Genomic DNA, 26708 nt, shown 5'->3' with positions numbered 1-26708 from the left:
AAAAAATACCATCTGAGTCTCAGGCTGCTTAATAATGGCTGGTAACTTATTATGCAGCTTCCCACCTATTGAACATGGGGCTTACTTATGAAAATAATATTTCCAGAAATTTGAGAAACTATTTTTGAGGCAACGAAAAAGCATCCAGGATAGCTTCAGACCGAGTTCTTGTTGCTTTGTTAACTAAGGTCCTAGTCTAAAAACTATCTCTTATCTCTGAAACCAATTACGGGCCACTGAACACACAATGGACCCACACAAATCACAATGGGCTATTAGAAAAGGTAGGTTTGAATTAATGTACTACATGGTAACAATTTATCCTCTTCAATATTCCATGAAGAAAACAAATCTTATTACCACAGGACGTCAGAATAGGTATCAACTCTTACACAAGATATGGGTGCTCATTTACCATTAATATTGGTTTAAGGGTAAAACAAATGACGTCATTTGTATGATCTAACTTCCACTTGATTTGAGTCAAATATTTCTTAATATCTCGTTCAGAGAATGATCTCCGAACTTTCTGTTGCACCTATGATGATTCGTTACCCATGTAAGCTTTTAAAGATAAAACACGTGGCTTTCTTCTGGTTCAGTACTTTGTCTTGTCGCCCATTTGAAAAGAGTACTTCTTGTAAATTACAAATCCTTAAATTTAGAACTGGTTGTAAGTACTTAGTTACTTCGTCTCTTATTTTTTATCAATCTGTTGGGTGCCTAAGCAAACTTTCAGCTTCTTCAAACGCGGTAATGCATTCTACCATGATTTTGAGTCCAGAATAAGAAGCTTCAAACTCGAATAATATCTGAATAAAAGCACTGGATTCCTGAGTAATTCGAAATTACATTTTCTATGCATTTGTGTAGCAAATGCTGCGACACTGCAGGAGCCCCTAATTTCCTACCTTGGTGGATTCCGTAAGAGCCAGAGCTTTCAGAAACTAGTGGGCCTAGTGTTGAAATCCTCCCGCATGGTATTCTAACCTCAAGAGTTAATTCTTACTTAATTCAAATAAAGTACTTTAATTGACAATAAATTGTTGCAGCCAGATTTGCAATGATCAAGAATGAAAAAATTAAACCAACTAGGTACATACTGGTACATACATATTTGATGAATGACCAACATCTTAGGTTAGTTTTACCCTGGAAAAAGTGACTGTACTAACATTTAGACGCATTCTGTTCTTCAGTTGCTGGTTAAATTCTTAAGAAAGATTCAACAACACCTTTGCTAATTTATTATATTCAATCAGTAAAGAGATCTGCTTCGAACGAATGAAAACTAAAGCAGAAGGAATTTTCATGCTTTGTTTACAAACACAACCAAGGGTGCGCATGGAAGCGTGACGATTCATGAATGAACCGTCCAAAACAGAACGGACCAATGAGAGAGCGAGAATCCGGGTCATCGTACTCATCGTAGTACGCTACGTAGTATTTGTAGTAAGCGTTGCCGCATCGAATGGGCAAATGACGGTAAAAGCTTTCTGGGCCATGAAACATGATAATATACTCCCGATTTCAGTGGGAATTTCGCTATTTCTTACCTTACGCGCTCTATGAGCACGAGAACGAACTTAACCCCTCGCTAATCTATTCTTGATGATACTAGATAGCGTTTTTCGTCGAATTGTGAAAATTCGGCTCTTTGATTCCACTCGACGAAAATAGGTTGGATGAGTATTTAGCCTCCGTAAACTGCTGTTCTTTTTCTCGAGAACTGTTTCATTTGACGGAAAACACGAGAATGATTAAGTTTTTAAGATTAAGTTTCGAATTTTTTTTTAAAAAAAAAATTCGAGGAGTGTACTTAAGCATTGATTCATATCGCAAGATTGAAGATTCTGAATCTATGTGCTATTTGTGAAGAAATTGAAACATATTAATGGGAAAAACAACTTTTGGTGATTCAAAACATAGACGTAAGGTGTTTTACCATTGGGTAATAATAAATAATATTACGTTTGCACTATTTTATTTGATCGCTAAATATAAGTTCAGAAATTCGAAAAAATAAGGAAATGGTTGTTTTGCTGCATATATATATATCTTATCTTATCGATTTACTTTTAGTATGAACCTATCTTACTATGGCCATTGGAGTTCAAGTAAGGTAACAATTTTTCTATGATCCTAAAACTAGAACTATATGGTTACAAGGCTGGATCTACGAGTACTTTACAAGTGAGAAGGAACACTGAAGATTCCGCAGACGATTTTGTTGCTTCCTTAGAGGGTTCTGAACTGACCCAGTGGCGTGGCGTGCTTTGCGATATATCTATTGTTATGCCATTTAAACCTATGGAAAAGGATCGATAAACAGGGTGTTCGCAGCGAACACCTTAGTAATCGATTCTTTACCATAGGTTTAAATGGCAGAACAATCCATACATTGCAATGCACGCCACGCCCCTGAACTGACCGTATGTTGATGTGGATTTCTAGCTAGACTGTATTTGGGGGGCTTAGAGGACAAGACGCATAAGTGCACACTGGAAAAAAAACACATTGGTTCTAGAGTCCAGATTCTTAAAAACATCGACAAGAAAAATACTCTTGATTCAATCGGATTTTTTCTTAAATCAAGAACCAAACCTCTTAATTTGAGCGGATTTCCTTTTGATTTAAGCTTAAATCTGATTGAATCGAGAGTATTTTTGCTTGTCAATGTTTTCAAGAGTCTGGACTCTAGATCCAATGTGTTTTTTTTTCCAGTGCAGTTTTTGAAAATAAAAATGAGACATTGATGATTTCGGATAAAACCAATCTTAATGCATATTCTGTGAAAAACTCGCTCCCGAATTCTGATTTTCAAGCATCAAAAAGTCAGTTTAAATTTTCTTTCCGCCGTAAGGATCCATGCGATTTCGAAACTACAAACACGGATTTCTCGAAATAGCAAAAACGGCACTTATGCGCCTTGTCCTCCAAGCCCCTCATTTTGCCTAACTCTCCCGCGAAAGCAAAATATGTAGGGATGCGCGCTCGAAGCATATTTCGTGAAAAGTATCTACGACACGACTCTGCATGTCGCACTCATCAATCTTCGATCGATAAAGGTGGGGTTCGCACTTCGCAGCCCACAACTCAGAGGGGCAAAATGTTCATACCTGTACATTTAAAAACAAAAAGAAAAAACAAAGCATTTTTCGGTAAACTTACAAAGTCGCAGTAAAAATCAGGGATAGTTAACTTCATCGGCAGAACAGGTAACGTTGAATGTAAGAAAAAGTGTAAAAGAAACTAGCAAAACGCCCTTAGTCAGCGTCAAATGCAACGAATACTGAACGTATTTCATTTTTACACCTGCATGCAACTATTCGGGCTTCACGGATGTCCGTGTTGCCTATGCACGAATAGGAAGGCGTTTTGAGTCTCCGGGTACTCACCGCTTCACTCGTGGCGCGGCAGCGGACAGTATTGTGATAATTCAAAATAGTTAGTTAGTTAGTTAGGTAGTTAATATATTTTAAGACATTCAGCGTCACAGGCTATTAACGTCTTTGCAGAGAATTTTGAAAATGGGGGTATATACGAAAATTTAGATTTTTAAATTAAGGTGATTCGTCACGATCCGAATGGCGCTAGTTCGTGGCGCTGCCACCACGTCGCGCTGCTAAATGACAGCCACTTTAGGAACGATTTTATAGCAAATGCGATAAAATTATTCAAAAAGAGAGACGATAGCCCCTCCCAGCATACATCATACGCAAGCAAAAAAAAATTTATACTTTGAAAGTCAGAAATAAGTTTACTAGAACGTTTGGAAACAATCGTTCCATAACAGACAATGAGTACGAGAGAAACGGTTAGCGAGAGCGAGACAGAGGAACGGTGACGGTTGGCATGGTAACCATGTTGTTTACTGAGCGCACGACGGTCTTCAAGGTCACACACCGCTTCCCCTGCATCCCGCACCGCTGCCGTCGCGACTTGTCCTGGACTCTCGTCTTGTCAGAATTTCCTTTTCAACTCTCTCGCGTCGCACTGAGCACTGAGCAACCGGCGCGCGCCATTCGTCCTAGCCGTTGGCCAGACAGCGTGGCGCGCCATTCAAATTGACGGCTCCGCCACCTTACGCCCGCATTTCCATTTCCACGTTTCGATAGACTTATCCCCTTGTTCTCTCACTCTTTTTTTATGATTTTTATTGACATTTTTGGGTTTGTTTCTGACTCTTGACCCGTGCAGGGATACTTTTTTTTTTTTAAAAAAAGGTAGAATTTTATTTTGGTCCAATATTGAGTTGAAATACGATTTGTAGAGATTAGGATAGAACGTTAATATGCCTTGGGATTTTTTTAAATAACAATAAATTTACATTTGAAATATTAAAATAAAATAAAATTTAAGGGAGAAAATACACCTATGACACTTGACGACCTTACAGGTCTAGGGCCTTTTGATTACGACAATTTTCCGTTTGCAATGCTGCCCTCATCCCCATTTTATGACTGATTCTTTGCTTGGCATTAGACTGATTCGAGTTTTCTTCATTATTATACTATATCAGACATTTCACTGAAAATTATTTTTAAGTTTTCAGGATGAGCAGATTTTTTCCATTAACGATTTCACTGTCCATTATTTTTTGTAAATAAATTATGAAAAAATAATTGTTTTTTTTTCTTCTTCCCCACCAGATATCTGTTATACAAGTACTACTGTTATTGCATGTATTTAAGAAGTAGGCAACGCACGTTTGCCGTTTGCGCCCTCTCATATTTTCAAGGGCTTTGTCATCTAATAATTCCTCCTTCCTAAGATAGTAAATTTTCACATTTCGTAAAATATATTTCCCGGTTTTCTTCATGGGCGTAGCTAGGGGGGTCTTGGGGGGGGGGGGGCTGCCCCCAGAAATCTCGTGCCCCCTCCCCCCAGAAAAACGGGATCCTCCATCCCTGCCCCACCCCCTGCTCTCTTCACCACGAGAGGTGGTCCCATGCTCCCCCCCCCCCCCCAGAGAAATTTCCTAGCTACGCCCCTGGACTTTTCTTTGACTACGGCACCTCTGTAAGTAAGTACATAAGTACAAGTGTTGCGTAACTCACTGATGGTCGTTGGGTCTGCGTTGCATTACGAGGGGGAGACAGGTGAAGCTAAGTCTTAGGTAAATCGCGCCTTTGTGAGCAAAGACTTCCAAAAAAAAAAAAAAAATTATTGAATTTTTCTTTCTTTCTTTCTTTCTTTCTTTTTGTATTGAAAAAAATATGATTCTCCTTCAAAAAGAAGGCATCAAGACTTGCCTTCATCCCCCTCACCTCCACGTAATGCAAGAGGACCCCTTCTGCACGTACACGATGCCAGGCTTTTTTCGAAAGAGGAGATCAGCAGGGTACCCTCCAGCATATGCTCCTTTTTCTCCCTTCCTTTCCACCCTTTCTTGGGCTAATAAACCCCACGGTCATAGGCCTACCCTTAAGTACCTCACGTAATACTTCAACGGCTATGGCAAGAAGGGACTCAGGCGAAATAAAAGCATTTAAAAGAGGAGATTCGAATGAACAATACATGAATTTATTAACAAAAAAGCAAAGAATCTGGATTGTGATTAGAAGTACACACAAGAATTTGATCGAAAAAATAAAACTCGAAATTATTACTTAGACATATCACACTGATGGAGGTGAGCGTCTGTCAACATGCGCCTGCAGCGTCTACAACAGAAAAAAACCGCTAGAATTAGAAATGACCAGCATTAAATCATATAAGCAGGTACAGTTGAGGAGGACATACCTGTGCTACATACATCAGTATTTTCTGCGGACGTGCCGTTATTAGGTCCTCGTGCCGTCATAACCCGAGAGCAATGGCGTAGACAAGCGAAAGGGGGGGGGGGTCCAGGGGGTCTGGACCCCCCTCCCTCTTTAACCTCGTTAATTGTACCTTTTTTTTAACTTTTGGAGGGCAGACAAAAAAAATTATCAGGGACGTACACAAAATAATGTAACTTTACCGTCACGCTTTTGCATGGACCCCCCCCCCCCCCCTCTTTATAGAATTCTAGCTACGCCACTGCCCGTCAGAAGCGTGAGTGACTTTCATTCTTCGGAATACGTAATGGAAAGGTCCCTCGCCTCGTGAGGGCTTCTACAATCACGATTCTTTGGATTTATGGTGATATTAAACCTCGCGTAGGGGATACTTTCTATATTAATTTTAACGATTACAGTCGCATTTTAGAGGAGCTGAAAATCAGGTTCACGCCTCAACTTATGCCTTACAGTTGATGCTACTAACTTCATCCCGCAAAGACACTTATTCATATCACATCTGTTTACCAGGGAGTAGTAGTACACGGAAATACATCTTTAAGTCCTGACGAGGCACGATGCAAGTGAATTTTCCTCATTTTTGGCCCTCACTGCCTTCAACCTCACTTATATTTTTTTGTAGGGGAAGGGGAGGGGGCAAAGAACCTTCCGACTTCCGACTCTCATTCACGAACTTTCGGAAAAGTATAAGAAAACGATGGAGCCGAGACAAGTTCCCTGCAAGCTACAATATCCCTTGCATAGCTTTTTTTCTACGGAGCGAGATATACTTCACAAAAATAAAATACGAAAATTCTGATTTTTTCCAAAGAGCTTGCCAAATTATATGAGTCATGCCGAAAAATTAGACATTTCAAAAAATTAGGAGGTTTGCCAAAAAATTAGGAAAATTCAAAGATTTTCTGAAAAATTTGTGGGCAACCACTAAATAGTTATGAAACTTTTTGAAATTTTACCAAAAAAACACAGAGTGCCGAAATTTTTCTGACTTTTTTCGAAAACATAGGTGCGAGAAGTTTAAGGCTAAGCGGTGCGTGGAAATATTCCAAAGTTCTCACAGAGGTTTTGAGGATCCAATAGCTTTCAGAAAACTGGGAAAATTTTGAAATTTTAAAAGGAATAGTAAAATTTCTTCGAGTTAACCACATTTTTACGGAAAACCAGGACAATTATGAGCATCCTGACACTTCGTGGAAGATTCCGAAATTTTTTTAAATCTTAAAACAATTTCCCTCCTAATTTCAGCCAGAGGGGCGGAAGGGGGGCGCTTACCACCGTACTCCCCCCATTCCCCAAAAAAATCCGCCATTGACAAAGCGCGGTATGGAAGTTGAGTTGGGTGCACGTTCTTGGAGACTTTAACGAGCGGATAGAAAAGTAGAGCATTTAGAAATATACTTTTCCAGACGCACAGATTGGTCTCATCGATTGTTTGAAAGTTAAGAAATTTTGAAGACGATTTGTCAAAAATCGGTGAGGTACCTTCTTCTGGTTAAAAGATAGAGAGCTATCAGTTTTAAAAAAAAAATGAATAAATTAGATATTTATGAATATCTGCTTGGATTGGATTTTACGTCACGACAATTGAAGATGACTACAATAACCGCGATCACGCATTTCGCTTAAATTCGTTAAAATTATTTCTTTGAAAGGCCAAATTTTTTCAATTTATTGTGCTTCGTCAATAATTGAAAAAATCTGCAGCGAACAGTCCTTCCGTCAAAGATGAAAACAATACTGACCGTTCTAGTGAATATTGCGGTGAAGTTCCGGCAAGTGATTTGAAATTTATTCATATTTCATGACGGAGACAGGAAGTTATAATATCGAAGCCCGGACAACAACCACACGAGTGTTCACCAGCTCCCATGCTTTAGTAAGTATTATCCTTCACGTGATCATTTATGAGCTTTTCTTTACTAACGAATTATTATCAGCCCCCCCCCCCACCTCCCCACGGCTTGGGGGAAAGGATCTCTTACTGGATAAATACTTGATAATGATCTATGAAATAACTAGTGATTATAAACGGCCTATGACTTACCTAGGCGAAAAGTCTAGGCTTTTCAAATCCACGAATGAAACTAAGAATGCAAGGAGATGCAGGCAAAGGCACACAAGATCGAACAGAAAAGGAGGGGTTGCGATTTGGACCGAAATCGGCCCTCCACGGAATTGAGAAATTTTTGGATATACGGCAGTTGACGGTGTATATTTGACAGAAATAATCGAGTTTTGCCGATACTCACGTTTTTTGGCTGCGAAACAGGGGCCTAAACGTGGCTCAGAAGGCGAAAATAGCTGAAATTTCGCGATTTTTGCGGTTCTACCTCAGGTTTCGACCTGGGCCCAAAGGCGACGGGTGATGAGCTTCGAATATGGTGTCAATGACACCTAGAAACGTAACATAGGTACTTGAATATGATTAACCGTCGCCTTTGGGCCCGGGTCAAAATCTGAAGTAGAACCGCGAAAAACGCGAAATTTCAGCTATTTTCGCCTTCTGAGCCATGTTTAGGCCCCTGTTTCGCAGCCAAAACACGAGAGTATCGGCAAAACTCGATTATTTCTGTCAAATATACACCGTCAACTGCCGTATATCCAAGAATTTCTCAATTCCGCGGAGGGGCCGATTTCGGCCCAAATCGCAACCCCTCCTTTGGGCGTCAAGATATAACGTGGTAGGAAACGGAGAAAGAAGGGTCATTGGAGGGGCCGTCGAGGGCGGAACTAGGGGCCGGAGGGCCTTCCCCAGAGATAACAGGGAGTATTGCTAAATAAATGTGTGTTTCAAACTCCCGGTCGAAGCATACGGACCCAAACTTCACAACTGGGAAAATTCTCCGAACTGCTCTTTCGGAACTATAAGGAGTCTCCCACGTGAAGGCAGATCAGACATCATTTCGTAGCATGTTCTGGTGCCCCCTTAGTCCCCCACCTTCCCCCTGATAAGACACCTTCCCGGCCCCCAAAAAAAATTCTCATTACGCCATGGACGAGACACGGATCTATGCTCCAACCCAGGAGACCTGCTACAGTCGCTTGAGATGCGGCGCGGCCGAGAGGTACTTGGTACTCATCAGGAATATCAGGAGGACATCTCCTATCAGATCAAGAGTTGACAGAGGGGCAATATGGGTACTGGATGGAGGGCTCTCCTAACACCTCCTAATTAATTGTTGACAGCTGTTTCCCGAATTTCAACACAAGATGATTTCTTTGCAGGGATTTTTTGCACCTGTCATCTATTAAAAATTAGCATCTATGATGAATGAAAATCAAAACAATGATTTGCGAGGTCATCGACAGCCATTGTTGTGATTATTAATTCTGTGACAGGTGTTAATTAACTTTTCTTTATCTATTTGAATCCACCGAAAGGGTGTTTTGAATTAAAATTTAAGAGTGCTATGTTAATCCGTGGCAGATTTTTGATGTAGTAAGTCATGGGTTGTGAAAAGAGAAGAAAACAGAAACGCAAGAAATTCAACCCAAATAAGCCTACAAGAAGAAGGTTTGTCATTCATTGTTTTGGTTTCCTAGTTACTCTGGCAATGTTCAGAAAGAAAAATTGTGCAAATCTATTATTGATTAACTTGAGGAAAGTAAAGTTCCGCTCATATTCTACCATGCTGCATTCGTCACCATAAGTCACTGATTTATACCTTGTGATAACGGAATGAGACATTCATGAGGTTTCCCTGGTAAAAATTGACAGTAGGATCTGTGTTCCGAAATACTATTGACCGACAGCCGACTGTAAGTTTTCCTGTAGCTTCTATAGCCGGCTATACAATTTCTTATAGCCTTCCATAGCCGATGGCGATAAAGCTACAGCCAGGCGATAAACTGCAAAGCCCGGCTGTATAATTTTTTATCGCTTCGTACAGCCGGCTGTATGATTTTCTACGCTTTCTACAGCCAGCTATATGATTTTATACCGTCTTTTATGGCCGGCTATAAGGATTCCTATGTTATTTTGAAACGCAGCTCCTATTCTCAATTTTTACCAGGGTTTTTTCCAATTTTTTAGTCCTAAATTTCCCAGACAAAGGAGTGTAATTTCTTGCCAAGAGTACATAATTGACGAGGACAGTCGCACTTTCCTTTTGCAAAACTGTGCGATTTCCTTTCAAAATTCAGTTTTGATTTTATTCCCGAACGTTTCCTAAAAAGAGAATGCAGTAATCTTCCGTTACTCTGAAGGATTCCGCTCCAAGAAGAACTTGCGAATGACGGATCCGCGGATAACGAATCCGCGGATAACGAGATCCTTCGCTTACGGGAAAACGATAATATGGAAATATTTTCACTAGTAATTTAGAAACTTACAAATTATATTCTTGGAACCATTTACGATTTTCCTTGGGAACGGAGCATCAAAACCAAAGTAAGGGGAAAAAACCTAATCAAATTTTCTGACCTCTGAAGAGATGAAAATTCACGTATGCGCGAAACTCGCGATGCCCGATCTCCCGTGCGGCGGGGGAAGATTTCCATTCCCAACTCTTGTTTTCGCGAATAACGAGAGGCTAGTGTGATTTGCGAGTGAGAATTTGACAATACTGAGCTGTTAATGCGTTCATTCATCTTGGGAACTTTCACATACCAAGGGAGCACTAACAGAAACGAAGAACCAACTCTATGGCTCTAAAAATCAGGGCCGTTTTAACGCCCAGGGCCAGGGGAGCTGACGGGCAAAGGGGGCCCGCACATTTGCAAATTGCATACTCTCTAAATTGAAGGCAGTTCACATTCCTTAAAAAAGCGAATGGTTCGTTGAAAGTTACGACTCCCCCTCCCCTCCAGCCCTAGCCCCTGCCGTTTTTTTGATCGAGGGCAGTTAAGATATTAAAATATCAATCAAATCAGGGATGCCACACATATTGTGGCATTTCATGACCTGAAAATTATTTACATGGGGACCTAAAGAATAATTAGGAGACTTAAATTTTTCCCAAGAAACAACAGCCAGACTTATGATGCTTTATACGCCGGGTAGGCAGTCCGCTTTGGCGGAATTGGGGACTTTTCGGGGGAAGTAGAAGGCTATGCCTCATCAAGACGGATCTAGGGGACCTTCCTCGCTTCAAAAGAGAGTTCAGGGAATTCGAGGCATTATCCTAGCTTTACAGGGGGTCCGAGGGCCTGCTCCCGAAACATTTTAAAAAATTAAGTTCTCGGGAAAAATTTTAAGCTATTCTTGCAGAAAAATTGATCCTATTCCGAACATGAAAGATTATCGAAATCCATCACATTTCTTTGAGGAGGCCATGCAGATTTCTTAGGAAAGTCAGGCCCTCTGCCCACCGCCTATTTCATGTTTAATTGTTTGCCTTCCACGAAAGTCGATCGAGCTTTCCTTCATCGTTCATCAAACTCCAGCTCAGTTTCATCAAAAAATTTTGATTTTTAGCGCCGTGTCCGAAAATGAACTGCGTTATCTTCCGTTCCGTCGATTTTTCTCGGAAAATCTTTCGACGACGAAGAAAAAAAGAAGGATCATTTCCAGTTTCAGTAGCAAAAAATACACGCAGAAACATGTAGTGCATACTTATTGAAATTTCATTACTGTTCCTAATATCGAGGTTTTCCGGTTAGGAGAGGAGAAAGCTGAATGATTAGTGAAGCTCATCTAATATCCATCGGACTGGAGGGGAAAAATGTATCCTCATACATCGAATAGAGGTACGATCTGTCAATTTTTGCTGCTGAAGCCGAAAACGACTTTCGTTTCCCTCCGGAATCTACCAAATTGGTGAAAAATCGATTTTTTTAGGAAAGGCGTTTCTTCAGCTCAGCAAAATCCCCTCTTTCACGACTCTTGATTTTCCGAGGGTTTTAAAACAAAATGAAAGTCATTTTCGGCTTCAGCGGCAAAAATTGGCTGGGAATCATTCCACTTGATACATGAGGATACTTTCTTGCCCCTCCTTAGCAACGCCAAGGAATCGGATGAGTTTCACATGGTGTTGTATGAGCAGAAATGAATATTTGACCGGAAAAATCTCAATATTAGGAATAGAAATGAAAATTCAGTAGTCATGCAAGGCATGCTTTCCAATGTATTTTTGGCTGCTGAATCGGGAAATCACCCTCTTTTACCTCCATTGTCCTAAGATTTTCCAGAAAATTGAATTTTCCACGGAAAAGCTTGACTTTTACGGAAAATTCCGATTTGTTCGGGACAATCGGCCTAATCAATCAAAAAAAGGTCATTTTCGGACTCGAGCGTTAAAATCTACAGAGGAAAAATCAACGGTTTCAAGGCATCTGCATTTTTTTTTTCTTTTCTTTTTTTTTGGGCGGGGGGGGGGGGGGCAGTCAAGTTTCTTGAGAGTGAAGAATTGATTAGGTACGCCTAAAATTGGGGGAAATAAAAGAAGGTTTATGTCCTTATAGCTGAAATTGTATGATTTAAAATTCAAATAACTGTTAGAGAAACATCGAAGAACCACTCATTTTCATTCCTACAAGCCTATCCACCTTACCGAGGTAGATAGATGCGACCAGTACTTAACAAAAATAATAATGAAAATTAAAACTTCCATCAATCAAAGGAAATAAGAATAAAATCTGTCAACAACATATGTAAATACTTCATAAAAAATGCACAAATTCCTCGCTGCCTCTTGCTGATTTTCTGTATTTGTCTTTTTTCAGCATCAAAAATGAGTCCATTGATACAAGAAGCAGTGCAGAACCCGAAAAGGGTGATAAGATACCTGCTACAAACAGTGCAGCTTCCAAAAGGGGCAATGCAGCAGATTCCTCACTCCACGACACTCCTGAATTCGTATCACCAAGAAATTGTTCTCGCAAAGGGTAATAATTTATTGCACTTTCCTTTTCATAAAAGTAGGACACATAGTGGAATTGCAAGTAGGTACAGGTGCACGGAACAGGAAATAGTGGAGCCACAGGGAAGACAAGATTTAAGACAGGTATATGCACCAAAGAAAACAGGAAAAGAAAGAAAAACAAAAGAATAAATGAACTATAAAGAATATTTCTCATCAGTGTCTTTTCTCAGGATTAAACTTTCTCAACCAAATTTTCCGAAATTTTCTCCGGCGCTCCTCATTTTTTTTATGCTTCCAAAAATCCGTGGAAAACTCGATACCAATTTCAGATTGCTTTTTGACTATATTCACAATTCGAAACATGTCATGATTTGAAGAGAGGCCTCTATTTTCCTTCGGTATTGCCATGCAACACTGATACTAAACTTTGATATTTTCCTACTTTCAGCATCGCTGGAGAATCTTTCGAGATTAATGCGGAAGGCCACCTGCCCATACCTCCAAGCATTTCTCCCAGTGCATCAACATCGGAGCAAATTTCCGAGCAAATTTCACTAAACAGGTAAAAATTAATAAACCATTTCCGGAATTCAAAATCAGTTTACAGCTAAAAATTATTTTTCTGCTTACAATATATTCGAATTTTCAGAAATTTTCTCTAGCGCTCTTCACTTTTTTATGCTTCCAAGAATCTGTGGAAAACTCGATACCAATTTCAGATACTGAACTTTGATATTTTCTTACTTTCAGCATCGCTGGAGAATCTTTCGAGACTAATGCGAAAGGCCACCTGCCCATACCTCCAAGCATTTCTCCCAGTGCATCAACATCCGAGCAAATTTCTGAGCAAATTCCCGAGCAAATTTCACGAAACAGGTAAAAATTAATAAACCATTTCAGGAATTCAAAATCAGTTTACAGCTGAAAATTATTGTTCTGCTTACAATATATTCAAATTTTCAGAAATTTTCTCTAGCGCTCTTCACTTTTTTATGCTTCCAAGAATCTGTGGAAAACTCGATACCAATATCAGATTGTTTTTGGACTATATTCATAATTCAAAACATGTCATGATTTGAAGAGAGGCCTCTATTTTCCTTCGGTATTGCCATGCAACACTGATACTGAACTTTGATATTTTCCTACTTTCAGCATCGCTGGAGAATCTTTCGAGACTAATGCAGAAGGCCACCTGCCCATACCTCCAAGCATTTCTCCCAGTGCATCAACATCCGAGCAAATTCCCAAGCAAATTTCACTAAACAGGTAAAAATTAATAAATCATTTCCGGAATACAAAATCAGTTTACAAGTTTACTGAAAATTATTTTTCTGCTTACAATAAATTCAAATTTTCAGAAATTTTCTCTAGCGCTCTTCACTTTTTTATGCTTCCAAAAATCTGTGGAAAACTCGATACCAATTTCAGATACTGAACTTTGATATTTTCCTACTTTCAGCATCGCTGGAGAATCTTTCAAGACTAATGCGAAAGGCCACCTGCCCATACCTCCAAGCATTTCTCCCAGTGCATCAACATCCGAGCAAATTCCCAAGCAAATTTCACGAAACAGGTAAAAATTAATAAACCATTTCAGGAATTCAAAATCAGTTTACAGCTGAAAATTATTGTTCTGCTTACAATATATTCAAATTTTCAGAAATTTTCTCTAGCGCTCTTCACTTTTTTATGCTTCCAAGAATCTGTGGAAAACTCGATTATCTTTGAAAACTCAGAAAAGATACTGAACTTTGATTTTCCTACTTTCAGCATCGCTGGAGAATCTTTCGAGACTAATGCAGAAGGCCACCTGCCCATACCTCCAAGCATTTCTCCCAGTGCATCAACATCCGAGCAAATTCCCAAGCAAATTTCACGAAACAGGTAAAAATTAATAAACCATTTCAGGAATTCAAAATCAGTTTACAGCTGAAAATTATTGTTCTGCTTACAATATATTCAAATTTTCAGAAATTTTCTCCAGCGCTCTTCACTTTTTTATGCTTCCAAAAATCTGTGGAAAACTCGATACCAATTTCAGATACTGAACTTTGATATTTTCCTACTTTCAGCATCGCTGAAGAATCTTTCGAGACTAATGCAGAAGGCCACCTGCCCATACCTCCCAGCATTTCTCCCAGTGCATCAACATCGGAGCAAATTTCCGAGCAAATTTCCGAGCAAATTTCCGAACCAATTTCTGAGCAAATTTCACTAAACAGGTAAAAATTAATAAATCATTTCAGGAATTCAAAAACAATTTACAGCTTGAAATTATTTTTCTGCTTACAATATTTTCAAATTCTCATCCGAGTCAATGACTTGATACTTGTAAGTATGAAATTACTAGGAGCCAGCATTACAGTCCTTTTGTACAGAATGATGAGCGGAAAGAAGCAAAGGGAATAACATCTAAACCGTCCGCAGGGAAAATTAATCCATCAGTGCTGCTAATCCACAGATCAACCATAAAACCCAATTTAAATATGGAATTATTAAAGTTCAATCTACTGCGGAACTATCCGTAAGAAGAAATCCTCGTGTATTTTGAGGCGCTGAATTCGAAAATGACAAAGATTTTTTCCACAACCCTCCAATTTCCCAGAAAAGCCAAGTTTCCTGAGGAACAGGGAAATTTTTGGGCAATTTTGAATCAGCACCTGAAAATACATGAGTATCACTTTGCCATAGGTTCAGCAAAATATATGAAAATAAATTTCATGCATAACAAAAAAGGTAAATTTGCTAATTTAGACTTGGTTTCATCATTTTACCGAAATGGATGTTGATTACCTGGATATTATTTTTTCGTCCGGTTTTCCTTGATTTCTGAGATATGATTTCTATGATGCCTAGAAATCATTATTCAGAAATCAAGGAAAACCGGACAAAAAAATAATATCCAGGTAATTAAATTTGCTGAATCTCCTGGGCAAAATCAGAAATGAGTAAATCTTGGCATTTTTTTTCTAGGTGCGGTACTAAGAGAACATATCTGTCTAAAAGGCGTACTCCAAGGAACACACCACCTCATTGGAGACGCATTTTAAAGAATGCTAGATTGAGTCCATCACCGAGGCCAGTGAGGCGTGCCATTCGCTTAGATTCAGAGCCAACAAGGACCGAATGTGAAACTTGTTCACCAGAAACTTTGAAGCAAATCGGGGAAGCCCAAAGAAGGTATCACTGAATGAGTTAATATTTATCACTAATTTTCTCCAAGCATGATATGAAAGTACAGATTGCAAAATTTGACGCCTGACAAAAAATTAAATTTGAAAAAGTAAGAAGTGGCTTTGTAAATATTCAACAGAATGTTCCATTTCTATTTGTTGTATCATTGAATTTTTTTATGAACTGTCAGTCTTGAGACAAACTGGGAAGACATGGCCCAGTGCAAACGCTGAAGAAGAAGTGATGAATTATAATAGGTATTATAAAATTTAAGTACCTATAAAGTCCCTTTTCTTTCAAAAAAAAAATTCACTACTAAAATGCAGATTCTTACAAGGAATGATCCTCTTTCATCAAGAATTGTGTGCTAAAGTTTGAAAAAATATCACTCTTTTTGTTTCAATTATTGAGACATGGGAAATTTTGGAGTACTTCTTTAGTAGAGTTATGGAAAACTAAAGGTATTCATAGAAATTGATGAATGAAAAAGAACAAATAAAAAACTTTAACTTGAAACGCCGCTTGGGTACAAAAGAATAATCAAGATGTATTAATCGAAAACAGATTTTGCAAGTAGCAATTGACCTCTCTTTGCTTGGATGCAGAAAATGACATATTGTGACAAGTTTCATGTGGGAGGTCATGTGAGAGCATAACCATTTATTTGTGCCAGGACTATCTACTCATCACCCTTTCGTCACAAAGAAAGGCAGCAAAACGCTAATGGAGTGTGAATTGCAGTTTCGATTTTGAAAATGTTTCAAGAATTTAAGAATGTACTAGTAAAAGCATTTAAAGCCATCTAAGACTTTAGTCTAAAATTATCTACAGAAAAAGTAACTAGCAAAGTTTAATGCTCTGGAATACTAAGAAAAAATATCAGTCATTATCCACAAAATTGCATTTTTTGGTGTTACAGAGAAGCTGAAATCGATGCGCACGAATTGGTAACTGAATACCACAGGCCAGCCGGTAGAGATGAAAACATTTCAAAATTAAAGCACAGGCGAATCGTAGATATTGGGCATCTGATTACAGAGGCAAGGAAACTGGAGGGGCATGAATGTACCAAAAATCCAAGAAATGGCCATTTCTCATTTCAGAAGGAAGTCCACAATGGTCTGCACAGCACTTTGCATTTCAAGTGTTACAGTTGCGATGATACTAAACAAATCGAAACAGTCACTGCAGGTCCAGAGGAGCTTAATAACAGTGCCGTTTTGGGCTTGTTGGCAATAGGAAAGGGCCATGAACATGGAGATGAGCTGACAACTTTCCTTGATGTGCCATTCATGGCTCGAAACACATATACTAAAGTGGAGGAGAGAGTTGGCGATGTAAGTTAAAATGTTTCATGATACAATTTTTGCTTTTCTGAGCAGATACTATCTTTAATGCAAGGCTATGTCTTCTGAGCGAATGTTGTCAGGTCAGGGAAAAAATCAGAATATGATTTTTCGATGGGAAACTTTCTTTAGTGCCTTAAAGCATAACTTGTGTGTCCGTCAATTTTTACTTAATGCCGATGGAGGGCATAAAAAGGCATGATAATCCAACAATTCCCAGAGAGGCCAGAATTTTATTCCAAACAATTGGCAAGATGTTTTGCTTACAGAAGTGGCAAAATAACACTCCATGCATTTCGGCGCTGATGTAGTGAAGTGGCTTAGAATCTAGAATGCTGGCCAAGAGGTATGAAGCAGAACAATCAAAGGAGCTTTTGATAATAATGTCGTATCACCAGGGAATCAAACTGCAAACCTCTTGGCCAGTGTACAGCAATTTAAGTCACAACACTAATTCATTGCTGAAATTCGTGATGCATAATTCTGCCACTTCAGCGAGCAACCTTTCTTGCCAATTTCTTTAAAAATTTTCTTGGATCTACCGCGGCCTTTTTGCTAGATACGGGTCTAATGGTTTCGCATGAAGAAACTTTTTGACCCCACTCGGATCAAAATCTGAGAGGAGCACTAGGTGAAATTTTCTAGTTACCTATTTCGAAGATGACTCTTTGAAAAAAAATTGAAAATATTATTGTAGCTACCTGTGATTGTTGTTCCTAAGTAATAAAAGCGATTGAAGAAACAAATCAATTTTGTGTGACTTCTGAAAATACTGATAGATATTTTGGGTTTCTTTTATTTCAGCGCTTGATTGAAAAACTGACGGACGATATGAAACGAGCTGGAGAAGCGGAGAAGGCCCTTGCTATTGCACGAGGCGATGTAGATGCTGATGGAGTTCCGTATATAACTGTTGTTGTCGATGCAGGATGGTCCCATCGCAGTCATGGACACCGGTATTCAGCAAAATCTGGCTGTGCGGTAGTTGTTGGGAAGGCAACTGGGAAGCTCCTGTCCCTCAATGTGAGAAACAAGTATTGTTATATCTGCGCAGTAGCTGAGCGCAGCAAACGAGCCTGGCCAGAGCATACGTGCTATAAAAACTGGGAAGGCTCATCCTCAGCAATGGAGCCGGATATGATTGTTCAGTCGTTTATAGAGAGCGAGGAGGTGCATGGGCTGCGGTACAAGAAATTTATAGGCGATGGTGATAGCAGCGTTTTTTCTCACCTCCAAGAGAAAGTTTTAAGTTATGGTCGTCAGATAATTAAAGTTGAATGCGTTAACCATCTGCTGAAAAACGTAACAAAACGCTTATTCGAGCTCCAAAAGGGGCTTGAGAAACAAGCAAAGGCAAGACTTGAGCAAGACAAGGCAGCAAACCCCTCCCAGCAGCAGCCCAAACAACGAGGCAGAAACAAGGAAAAAGAGTTCCTCACCAACAATAGAATAAAGACGATAGGAAAAACAGTAAGGAGGATGATCAAAACGCTATCACTTGAGAATGCTCCTCGATCAGTAATTTCCGAGGTCATCCAGAACCTCGGAAGGCACTGCATTGGAGACCACTCCAAATGCCAACAGAAGTTTTGCGACAAGAGCGGGGTCGTGGAGAAAAACGAGCTTGCAACTGATTTTGTTGTTCAACTTTCCAACATAATCAGTGGTTTGACTCGCCACACCACAAGCATAATGGAGTATCAAACGACCAACAAGTGCGAGAGTTTTATGCACTTAGGCACAAAATTCAACGGGTCCAAAGATGTATTTTACTGCCGGAGAGGCTCGTACACTTACAGGACATTTGGTGCCGGTCACCTGTTCCAACACGGACATGGATGGCGGGGAAAATTCTATCGCCACATGACTGGAAAGAGTCCTGGGAGCCACATGAAGCGAAAGGATATCATGCGCACTCGGCGATGCATTCGGCACGCTGGGTACAAATTGGAGAAACGCCAACAACAGCCCACTGTGGATTCGCCCCTACCATCAGGCTCTGACTCTGATCCCGATAGTCCAAACTCGCCTGTGAATCCTTCTGCGGACTATGGCGTGACCTGTCGAAAGCCAGATATGCCAGAAGAAGAGATTAAGAAGCAAATTTTGATACTTACGGAAGCTCTCAAAGTGGACGAAGTAAGAAGAGCGTTCATAGAAGAAATCACTCGTGGGCAATCAGATTGTGATGAATGGTTCAAGGAGAGACTATATAGATGCACTGCTTCTCTCTTTGGATACCTTTTTAAAAGGGCTGCATACTGGGGAGTCATGGTTTATAAAGCATACTATGCCCCTGAGCTATCAACACCGGCAATAAATTGGGGAAAAGACAACGAAGATTTGGCACTACAAAAGTTTGTAGAGGTACGTGGCCTACAGGTAACTAAATGCGGCCTATTCGTGGACCTGGAGAGGTCGTACTTAGCAGCCTCACCCGACGCCCTTGTTGTTGGCCAAAACAGTATTGTGGAAATTAAATGTCCTTACAGTGCAAGGCTCCTGACCATCAGAGAGGCAGCAATCCAGAAAAAGGATTTCTATTTAAAAATCGACTCACAAACCAAAGAATTGTACCTTAAGCAAAATCACATCTACTATTATCAAATTCAGGGAGAATTGGCAATCACTGGGAGGAAACTGTGCTATTTTGTTGTGTGGACACCGTTAGATGTGCACATTGAAGAAATCAAATTCAATCAAAGTTTGTGGGCCGATGAGATGCTACCGGTCCTTGATTATTTTTTTAAAAATCATCTGGCTGTGGAGATTGTAGATCCTCGACGGAGCAGAAAAATGCCTCTTCGTGATACCAAGGAGGAAGAAGCATGGTACCAGAAGAGAGGATTGCCGGTGCCAACCTACGAAAAACGCCCTGAAAAAGTGAAGAAAAATCAGAAGAAGAACCCAAAGAAGAACTCCAAGAAGCCCCAAAAAATCCAAAAGAGACCAAGGAAGAGACAAGGAGAAGTTTCTGATATTCTTGATGACTGCGGTGTTCAGCCATTGGATTGCAGTGTTGAAGCTACAGACAGCAGCCAGAGCGTCGTTACGATTCGACACCCTCCAAGGAGTAATCCAACCTTCCTGATTAATGCTCATCTTATGCCAGACCAATTGCTACTTGATAATCGTCCATATCATATTTCAAACACCTGTGCATTTGATTCTGTTGTTTCCATCATTGCCCGAGCCTTGCAGGAAAATGCACGATATCATGAGGAAGCCAAGCTTTTCCAAGATAATCCCGTTATGAGTGTAGCTTTTCTGCTCATTGAAGGCCTTAATAGAGCAAAAATTCATGAGGCAAGAGGGAAAGTTATTGTGGCATCTCAGCTAGGCACAAGAACAGCGAATGGCGAAGCTATCTTAATCAACTGCGAAGGATTCATGGATGGTATCGCAGCGATGTTTGAGACAGCTCCTTCTCTCAAACGGAAAGAGGTGTGCTTATCTGGAGATTGTGGCTGGAATCAGGAACTTGGCATTGCATACGTCAACCCTGAGATTGCCGATACAAGGTATTTGCAGGTTGGCGCTGTGCAATGCCTTGTTGACTGCTGCAAATTCCAAACCGAACTCAGCAAGATTTGTTCGAATTGCAAAGCCACGCCTACGATGACCTACTTCAAGATGGGTATCCACGTGCTCTTGATGGTCGATACGTATAGTGATGGCTCACTCAAGGCTGTGTATCCAGACCATCCAGGCCGCTGCAGGATAGTGGACATGGACACATCGATTGTCATGGACAGAAGGAGGTATGTGTGAGAGCTATCCATAAAAGTTTTATTTTCCTAGGTTAAAATTGATGGAAGACGAAAGAAAGAGGTCTGGAAGTAGAAATCAACGTTCCTTAAAAGTTCCAGGCTGAGGTTTTTTGGATTTCTTTTTCGAGAAAAAATAATTAAAATAGAGATTATTTAAGTTAAACTGAGAAACTTTACAGAAAGATCACAGCAAATAGTAATCTTTTTTTTTTCTGAAATGACTTGGAGCGTTTCAGAATCCATCAGCAACATAGTATTTGCTTAACGCCCAGACTTACTGGATACTCTAGCCTACAGAGTCTGAACTTTCTCCTTAACTCTTGTAAACCAAAGAAAGAAATGCAAGAAGACTGATGGCAAAGATATTGGTCTCATTCTGCTGTAGTCATCTGGTTCCTGGAGTTACTTTTTGAATTTTTTATACAATTTTTATTTATTTTTATTGAAGAAATAGATTAACTAAGTACCTGGGTCTTACTTACGGTTGTTTCAGGTACATTCTTTCTGGAGTGGTCGAATTTGTACAAGCACGGGGGCACTTTGTGGCTTACGTGCGGAGGATAACCGGAGAGTGGGAGCTTCATGATGATCTCAATGAAGAAATTGATCAGCATCCGAATATTGAGGCAAACATAGCTCCACATCTAATAGTTTACACATTCTTTGAAGAGGTGAGTGCCTGTAGAGACAAAATTGGATAATTAAAAAATGTTCTATGGTTTTCAATAGCAATATGGTATTGTTAAGCCCAAGCCGGGAAGGACAGATTTAACATCTCAAATTAATAGATCAGTTTATAGATACACAGAGAAAATAAGATATGATTTGTTAGGGCATTTTGCAGAAATGGACAGACGTGTAATATCAATAGACACTGTTGGACTTGGAAGGAACGTCGTGTTGTACTTATGGTTTCTTGCTCGTACAATTTGAAGAGGGAAGTGACAATGAAGATAGAGTTTTAAGAACATAGAATAAAACCAGAGGTCTTGTAGATGAGAGGCATATTGTTACCTAAAGTAGTAATTTTTTTTAAAAAATTTATCACAGATACCACATGTGATTTTCTTGCTATTATTGAATATTAGTTTCCTTTTAATTTTAAGAGAAAAATGTTAAACTTGGTGAAACAAAATTAAAAGAAATTTCTCATTTACAGATTATTGATGACTGTCCACTTGTACACTGACAATATCTTCATTTACCTCTGCAAACCAACCTTGGATAGAACGTGAATACGGAGAAACGGACATCTACATCTCGCAATTCTTGTCCGGTCACAGCAGCTTCAACAGTTTTGTTCTTAAATTTAAATTAGTACCCTCCCCTCTTTGCGTCCTATGCCTATCTGCCGAGGATACGCCGGAGCACATTTTCTTCGGCTGCAGCACTCTTGTAAATCATAAACTAAGCCTGGAAACAGAATTAGAGACAATTATCACCCCAGAAAATAGTAATTAATTAATACTTAATTGATGCTAGAATCCGAAAGTAATCGGAAAAGGATTCAAAATTATATTACGGATATCATTAAAAATAAGATTAAACACAGCCACAACTCCTCAATGACAACAGTGTTGCAGCCGGAGGGATATCCCTTAGGAATGGTTCCCGCGTCATCCGGGCAGATATGCAGCCGTGAGTTTGGTTTAGTTGGTCGGCTCGACCTCGGTCCCCGATCTCCCTAGCCAGCTCCTGATCAGAGCCTTTTCTAAATTAGAGCCTAAACCAACATATGATAGTTTAACCATCTAGATGACCATCTGGCCGAAACCCACCCCATGTGGGGGTGGTAGCGCGAAACAGATGGAAATCGAAACCCCCGACTTTGTTCTAACACAGCCGGTGGAACAAGATGCTTAAATTGTCATATCTTCGATAAGATTCGCCACTTTTTCTCCCGGAAGAACTACAAAAAAAAAAAAAAAAAAACCTGCATACAACTGATCAATGAAGTTGATCAGAGCATCATTTGTGCATTTGTTTCTTCAGAATCAAAACTGGACTTTCGGGAGTAGAACTAACTAAGTGACTAAATAATTGTTTATAGATTACCTTTTCAAAACTTTTCGAAATTGGGATATACATTCAGTTACATTGAGGAATGCTCTCTGGGGATTGTGGCGTCTGTCATGCAGATTTGGATGCCACCTTGGTTGACTCACCAACCAAAAAAAAAAAAAAAAAACCCCCAGTTACTTAGTTTGAACATACATTTTGGTTCCTTCTCATGTGAGACATTAAGGAGAGTACAAATTCTTTCACAGCAAGAACTGGGGAAAGAGAAGAAGATACATATGTCACATCAACCTCAATGCATCAATTGGCTCATTGGTTACCACACTCAGATGTGAAATTTCTCTCTTTCTTTCTTTCCCCAGTTGTGGGAATGCTTTCGCTGTATTGGTGGAACACGTGGAAGAGTGAATGAAATTTTAGAAAACTCACATTAAGATGCTTCCCAAGATTCGTTTCAGAAAACGCAAGCTCCATTGTCAGCCGTTTTTAAGACATGTAAAGCATGAGGCAGAATCGAGCAGACTTTGATGTTCTTCCTGGAAAATTGAAGAGGAACATAATTCACTTAGATTACCTCTCTCAAAACATAGAACAGTACCTTGTTGAACTTGATGGGCAAACTTTCAGGGTACACTAAAGATAAGTGTGGCTTTACTAGTTGCACAAATGTAGTCACAATAATTGTAATCAAGAGTGAAGTCAGGACCAGAAAAATGTACTCCCCTAACTCGAGGATTAGGTGTCTTCAAGGCATTGAAAATAGAATCAGGAATCAGGATGCTAAATGTTCTTTCGTAGTCTAGAAGTGAGTCAACTGATAGGGGGTGGTCTCTCATGCAACTGTGAAATTTCGGAACATAAGATTGAAATGTGCGTCTCGACAAAAAGTTTCTTGGTCTCTGTACATTACTTACTAATTGGCAGCTGTTTCTCGTGTTCGCAAATGATTAAAGTCAACTAATAGGTACTGTCGAGGGACAGCATGAAGCCCTGAATAAATTATGTGATATTCCTGATCTAACTCAAGCTGGCAGAGGAAACTTGACAGCAATTGAATGAATGTGTAGAGTGTAGCGAAGGGACGAGCAACAGGTATTCAAGAGAGGCTAAAGTAAGAAAACACTTGACCACTTACCTGATCTAGCGTGTCGGTTAGAGGTTGATGGAAAGATCTGTTATTTCTTCGAGAGATTCGAGACCAAAGTCAACTTTGCAAACACACTTCAAAGGAAAATCAACGCGCACGTAACAAGACGGCCAACCCAAAACATCTAACACTATTTTCAGAGGTCACACAAAATTAATTTGTTTCTTCAATTGCTTTCATTACTGAGGAACAACGATCACGGTTAGCTAAAATAATAGTCTCAAGAGTCATCTTCTAAATACTTAGCTAATTAGAAAATTTCACAAATTCACATTTCACATGGCGTTCGAAAGTAACGACGCAATTAGTATTTGAGGTTATGTGCAGCATTATGCAATCCGAACAGCTGTTCGCGAGTTAGTGATAACTGAAAGATGGATTCAATATCGTCACTCCAAACCTAATTACAACTTTATTTTTGACTCTTTTGCCTTGAAAATTTGGATACTAAGAGTTGAAGTACCTGCGGAGGGGCAATCGTCCTTGAAACTTGAATAATCTGTGCCAGTTTCATTTATATATTCGTTGAACTCGAAGGGGTCAGTTGCCAAGGCAGGGAGTGCCTGGAGTGTCATCACTCCAAACCTAATTACAACTTTATTTTTGACTCTTTTGCCTTGAAAATTTGGATACGAAGAGTTGAAGTATCTGCGGTGGGGCAGTCGTCCTCGAAATTTGAATAATCTGTGCCAGTTTTATTTATATATTCGTTGAACTCAAAGGGGTCAGTTGCCACGGCAGGGAGTTCCATCACTCCAAACCCAATTACAACTTTATTTTTGATTCTTTTGCCTTGAAAATTTGGGTACAAAGAGTTGAAATATCTGCGGAGGGGCTATCGTCCTCGAAAATTTAATCATTTCGTTTGAATTTTGTTGCCGAGTCGAAGAATGTCATAATCTGGTGAATTCAAAATTCGCGGTCATCCCGAGGCGCCGGCGACAGTAGCGCGATCTCTTATCCCAGATTCTCAACTCAGAGTCTTGACGAATCACCTTAAGAGAGGCAAAGAGTTTCAGTAGTTTGGTAGTGACATTAGGTTTATCGCATATTAGTGGGTTTGTATTCCTGTTGATTGTAGGTGTGTAGATCTGTGATTGGAGATCCCTGGGGGCAGTGCAGTCCATAATTACATGTTTGACGGTTAGGAGTGATAAATTGCAGAAGTTACAGATGGGTTTATTTTACTTACTTATGTGCTTACTTATACTTATGTGCACAGGGATTTTAATGGTACAGACGTTGTTCCTAAACTGAGTGAGAAATTACAGTTCTTAACACCAAAATTTATTCCACTTATTCGTAAAATAGTCATTTTTATAAAATTTTCTTTTTTCTAAATCTCAGGGTTGACGGAAAGGTGTGTATAGGAAACGCAAAAATAAGGAGCATTATGATTTTCAACTTAACTTAATCTTTCCTTAATTGTATATTTTTCTAAGAAATTTCGGATACATTTTATTTTCGGTATTTTTTTCTTCATTTAAACCCACGTTCAATCTTTGTTCCTTCCTGCAGGGCAGTGAATCAACTGCACTGACGAATTGCTTTTGTCTGCTGATGCTTGCAATGCACCCAGAAATTCAGGTAAAACCTAAATCCATAATTTGGGCATGTAGTAGGAACAAGAGTTCCGTTTAAAACAAAATGACGATACAAACTATTTTTTGCTTAAACTTTGTTCACCAAAAGAAGCAAAAAATAGAGAACTTTTTTGCTGGCCGATGACGTGTGCGTATTTGATCACAAAAAATTATTGAGGTGACACAGTCTCGACAGATGAAACTCTCGAGAGGATTAATGGATGACAATGAAATAAAATAAATCGTTTGAACTTATAAATGTTGAATGTCGATGGCATCCGTGCCAATCAAGTATCTCAGTTTGTTTTATGTTTCATTCATCTGAGTTTTTTTTCATTTTCAATTTTTTTGCAATTAAAAATTTGGGTGTCATTCGGCCAAAAGCCTTGCGGTTTTCAGTCTTTTATTGCCTCAGTTTCAGTTTTTTATTTTAGTTTCATTAATATTTAAATCTGTTGTTTACTGTTATGTACTGTACTTGTTTTGTTTTTTGAGGTAATTATCTGAATCTGCATCTTTCACAATATTTTTCATTAGAGCCGTGGGACCTTCATCCGGTGGTTCAAATTATATATTTTCTCAGTGCAAATATAATATTTTGTGCAATATGGCAAGGAGATCTACACGATTTCCTCCTGGACGTCATATTTATCGATTACCTATGTTATCACAAAGATCCAGCCAAATGTTGGCAGATTTTATTGAAATTTTGGAAATTGGTGAATATTGTTCAATATTGGTGCATTTAAGGTGACAAGCAAAGCTGTATCTGCCTGCATTTGAAGATACACCTATACACAGTTTAGATTATGTGTTCCTTGGAATCTTTTAACTTTACCAAAATACACCATTTTGTCCTGAATTATTTTCTTGATGAATGCACGTAAATCTCACTGGATTTTAATGTAAAAATAACTGAAATGTCTTTTTCTGAACACAGGAAAAAGTTTTTAAGGAACAGTACGGTATTTTTGGGAATGAAAACAGACCTGTTAAAACGGAGGATATAGATAAGATGGAATATACTGAGCAAGTTATCAAAGAGACTCTTCACCTGTTTCCAACACTACCTTTCATTCTCAG

At 39.3% G+C, this 26708-nt stretch overlaps 1 protein-coding gene and 1 long non-coding RNA gene across 3 annotated transcripts; one reads left to right on the top strand and one right to left on the bottom strand.

Moving 5' to 3' along the window:
• Nucleotides 1–5504: 5504 nt before the first annotated feature.
• Nucleotides 5505–24400, bottom strand: LOC109033379 (uncharacterized). Of its 2 annotated transcripts, none has more exons than XR_011900454.1 (5): nt 24031–24400; nt 23325–23431; nt 22082–22289; nt 21359–21555; nt 5505–5666 (listed from the first exon to the last, which is right to left on the bottom strand). It is a non-coding gene; the product is annotated as an uncharacterized lncRNA (long non-coding RNA). The 2 variants fall into 2 exon arrangements; XR_011900453.1 differs by having other exon boundaries at nt 22096–22289; nt 24031–24386.
• On the top strand, nt 14359–21337 carry LOC109033377 (uncharacterized). Its single transcript, XM_072303851.1, has 4 exons — nt 14359–14470; nt 14659–15766; nt 16680–17097; nt 17911–21337. Exons 2-4 carry the CDS (start codon nt 15531–15533, stop codon nt 20875–20877), a joined length of 3621 nt encoding a protein of 1206 aa, XP_072159952.1. The 5' UTR covers nt 14359–14470; nt 14659–15530; the 3' UTR covers nt 20878–21337.
• Nucleotides 24401–26708: the final 2308 nt, after the last annotated feature.

The sequence above is a fragment of the Bemisia tabaci genome, chromosome 8 (assembly GCF_918797505.1).
Source record: "Bemisia tabaci chromosome 8, PGI_BMITA_v3".
Classification (NCBI taxonomy): domain Eukaryota; kingdom Metazoa; phylum Arthropoda; class Insecta; order Hemiptera; family Aleyrodidae; genus Bemisia; species Bemisia tabaci.
Note: the sequence above shows the minus strand (reverse complement) of the source record. Positions and strands in the feature narration are given on the sequence as shown.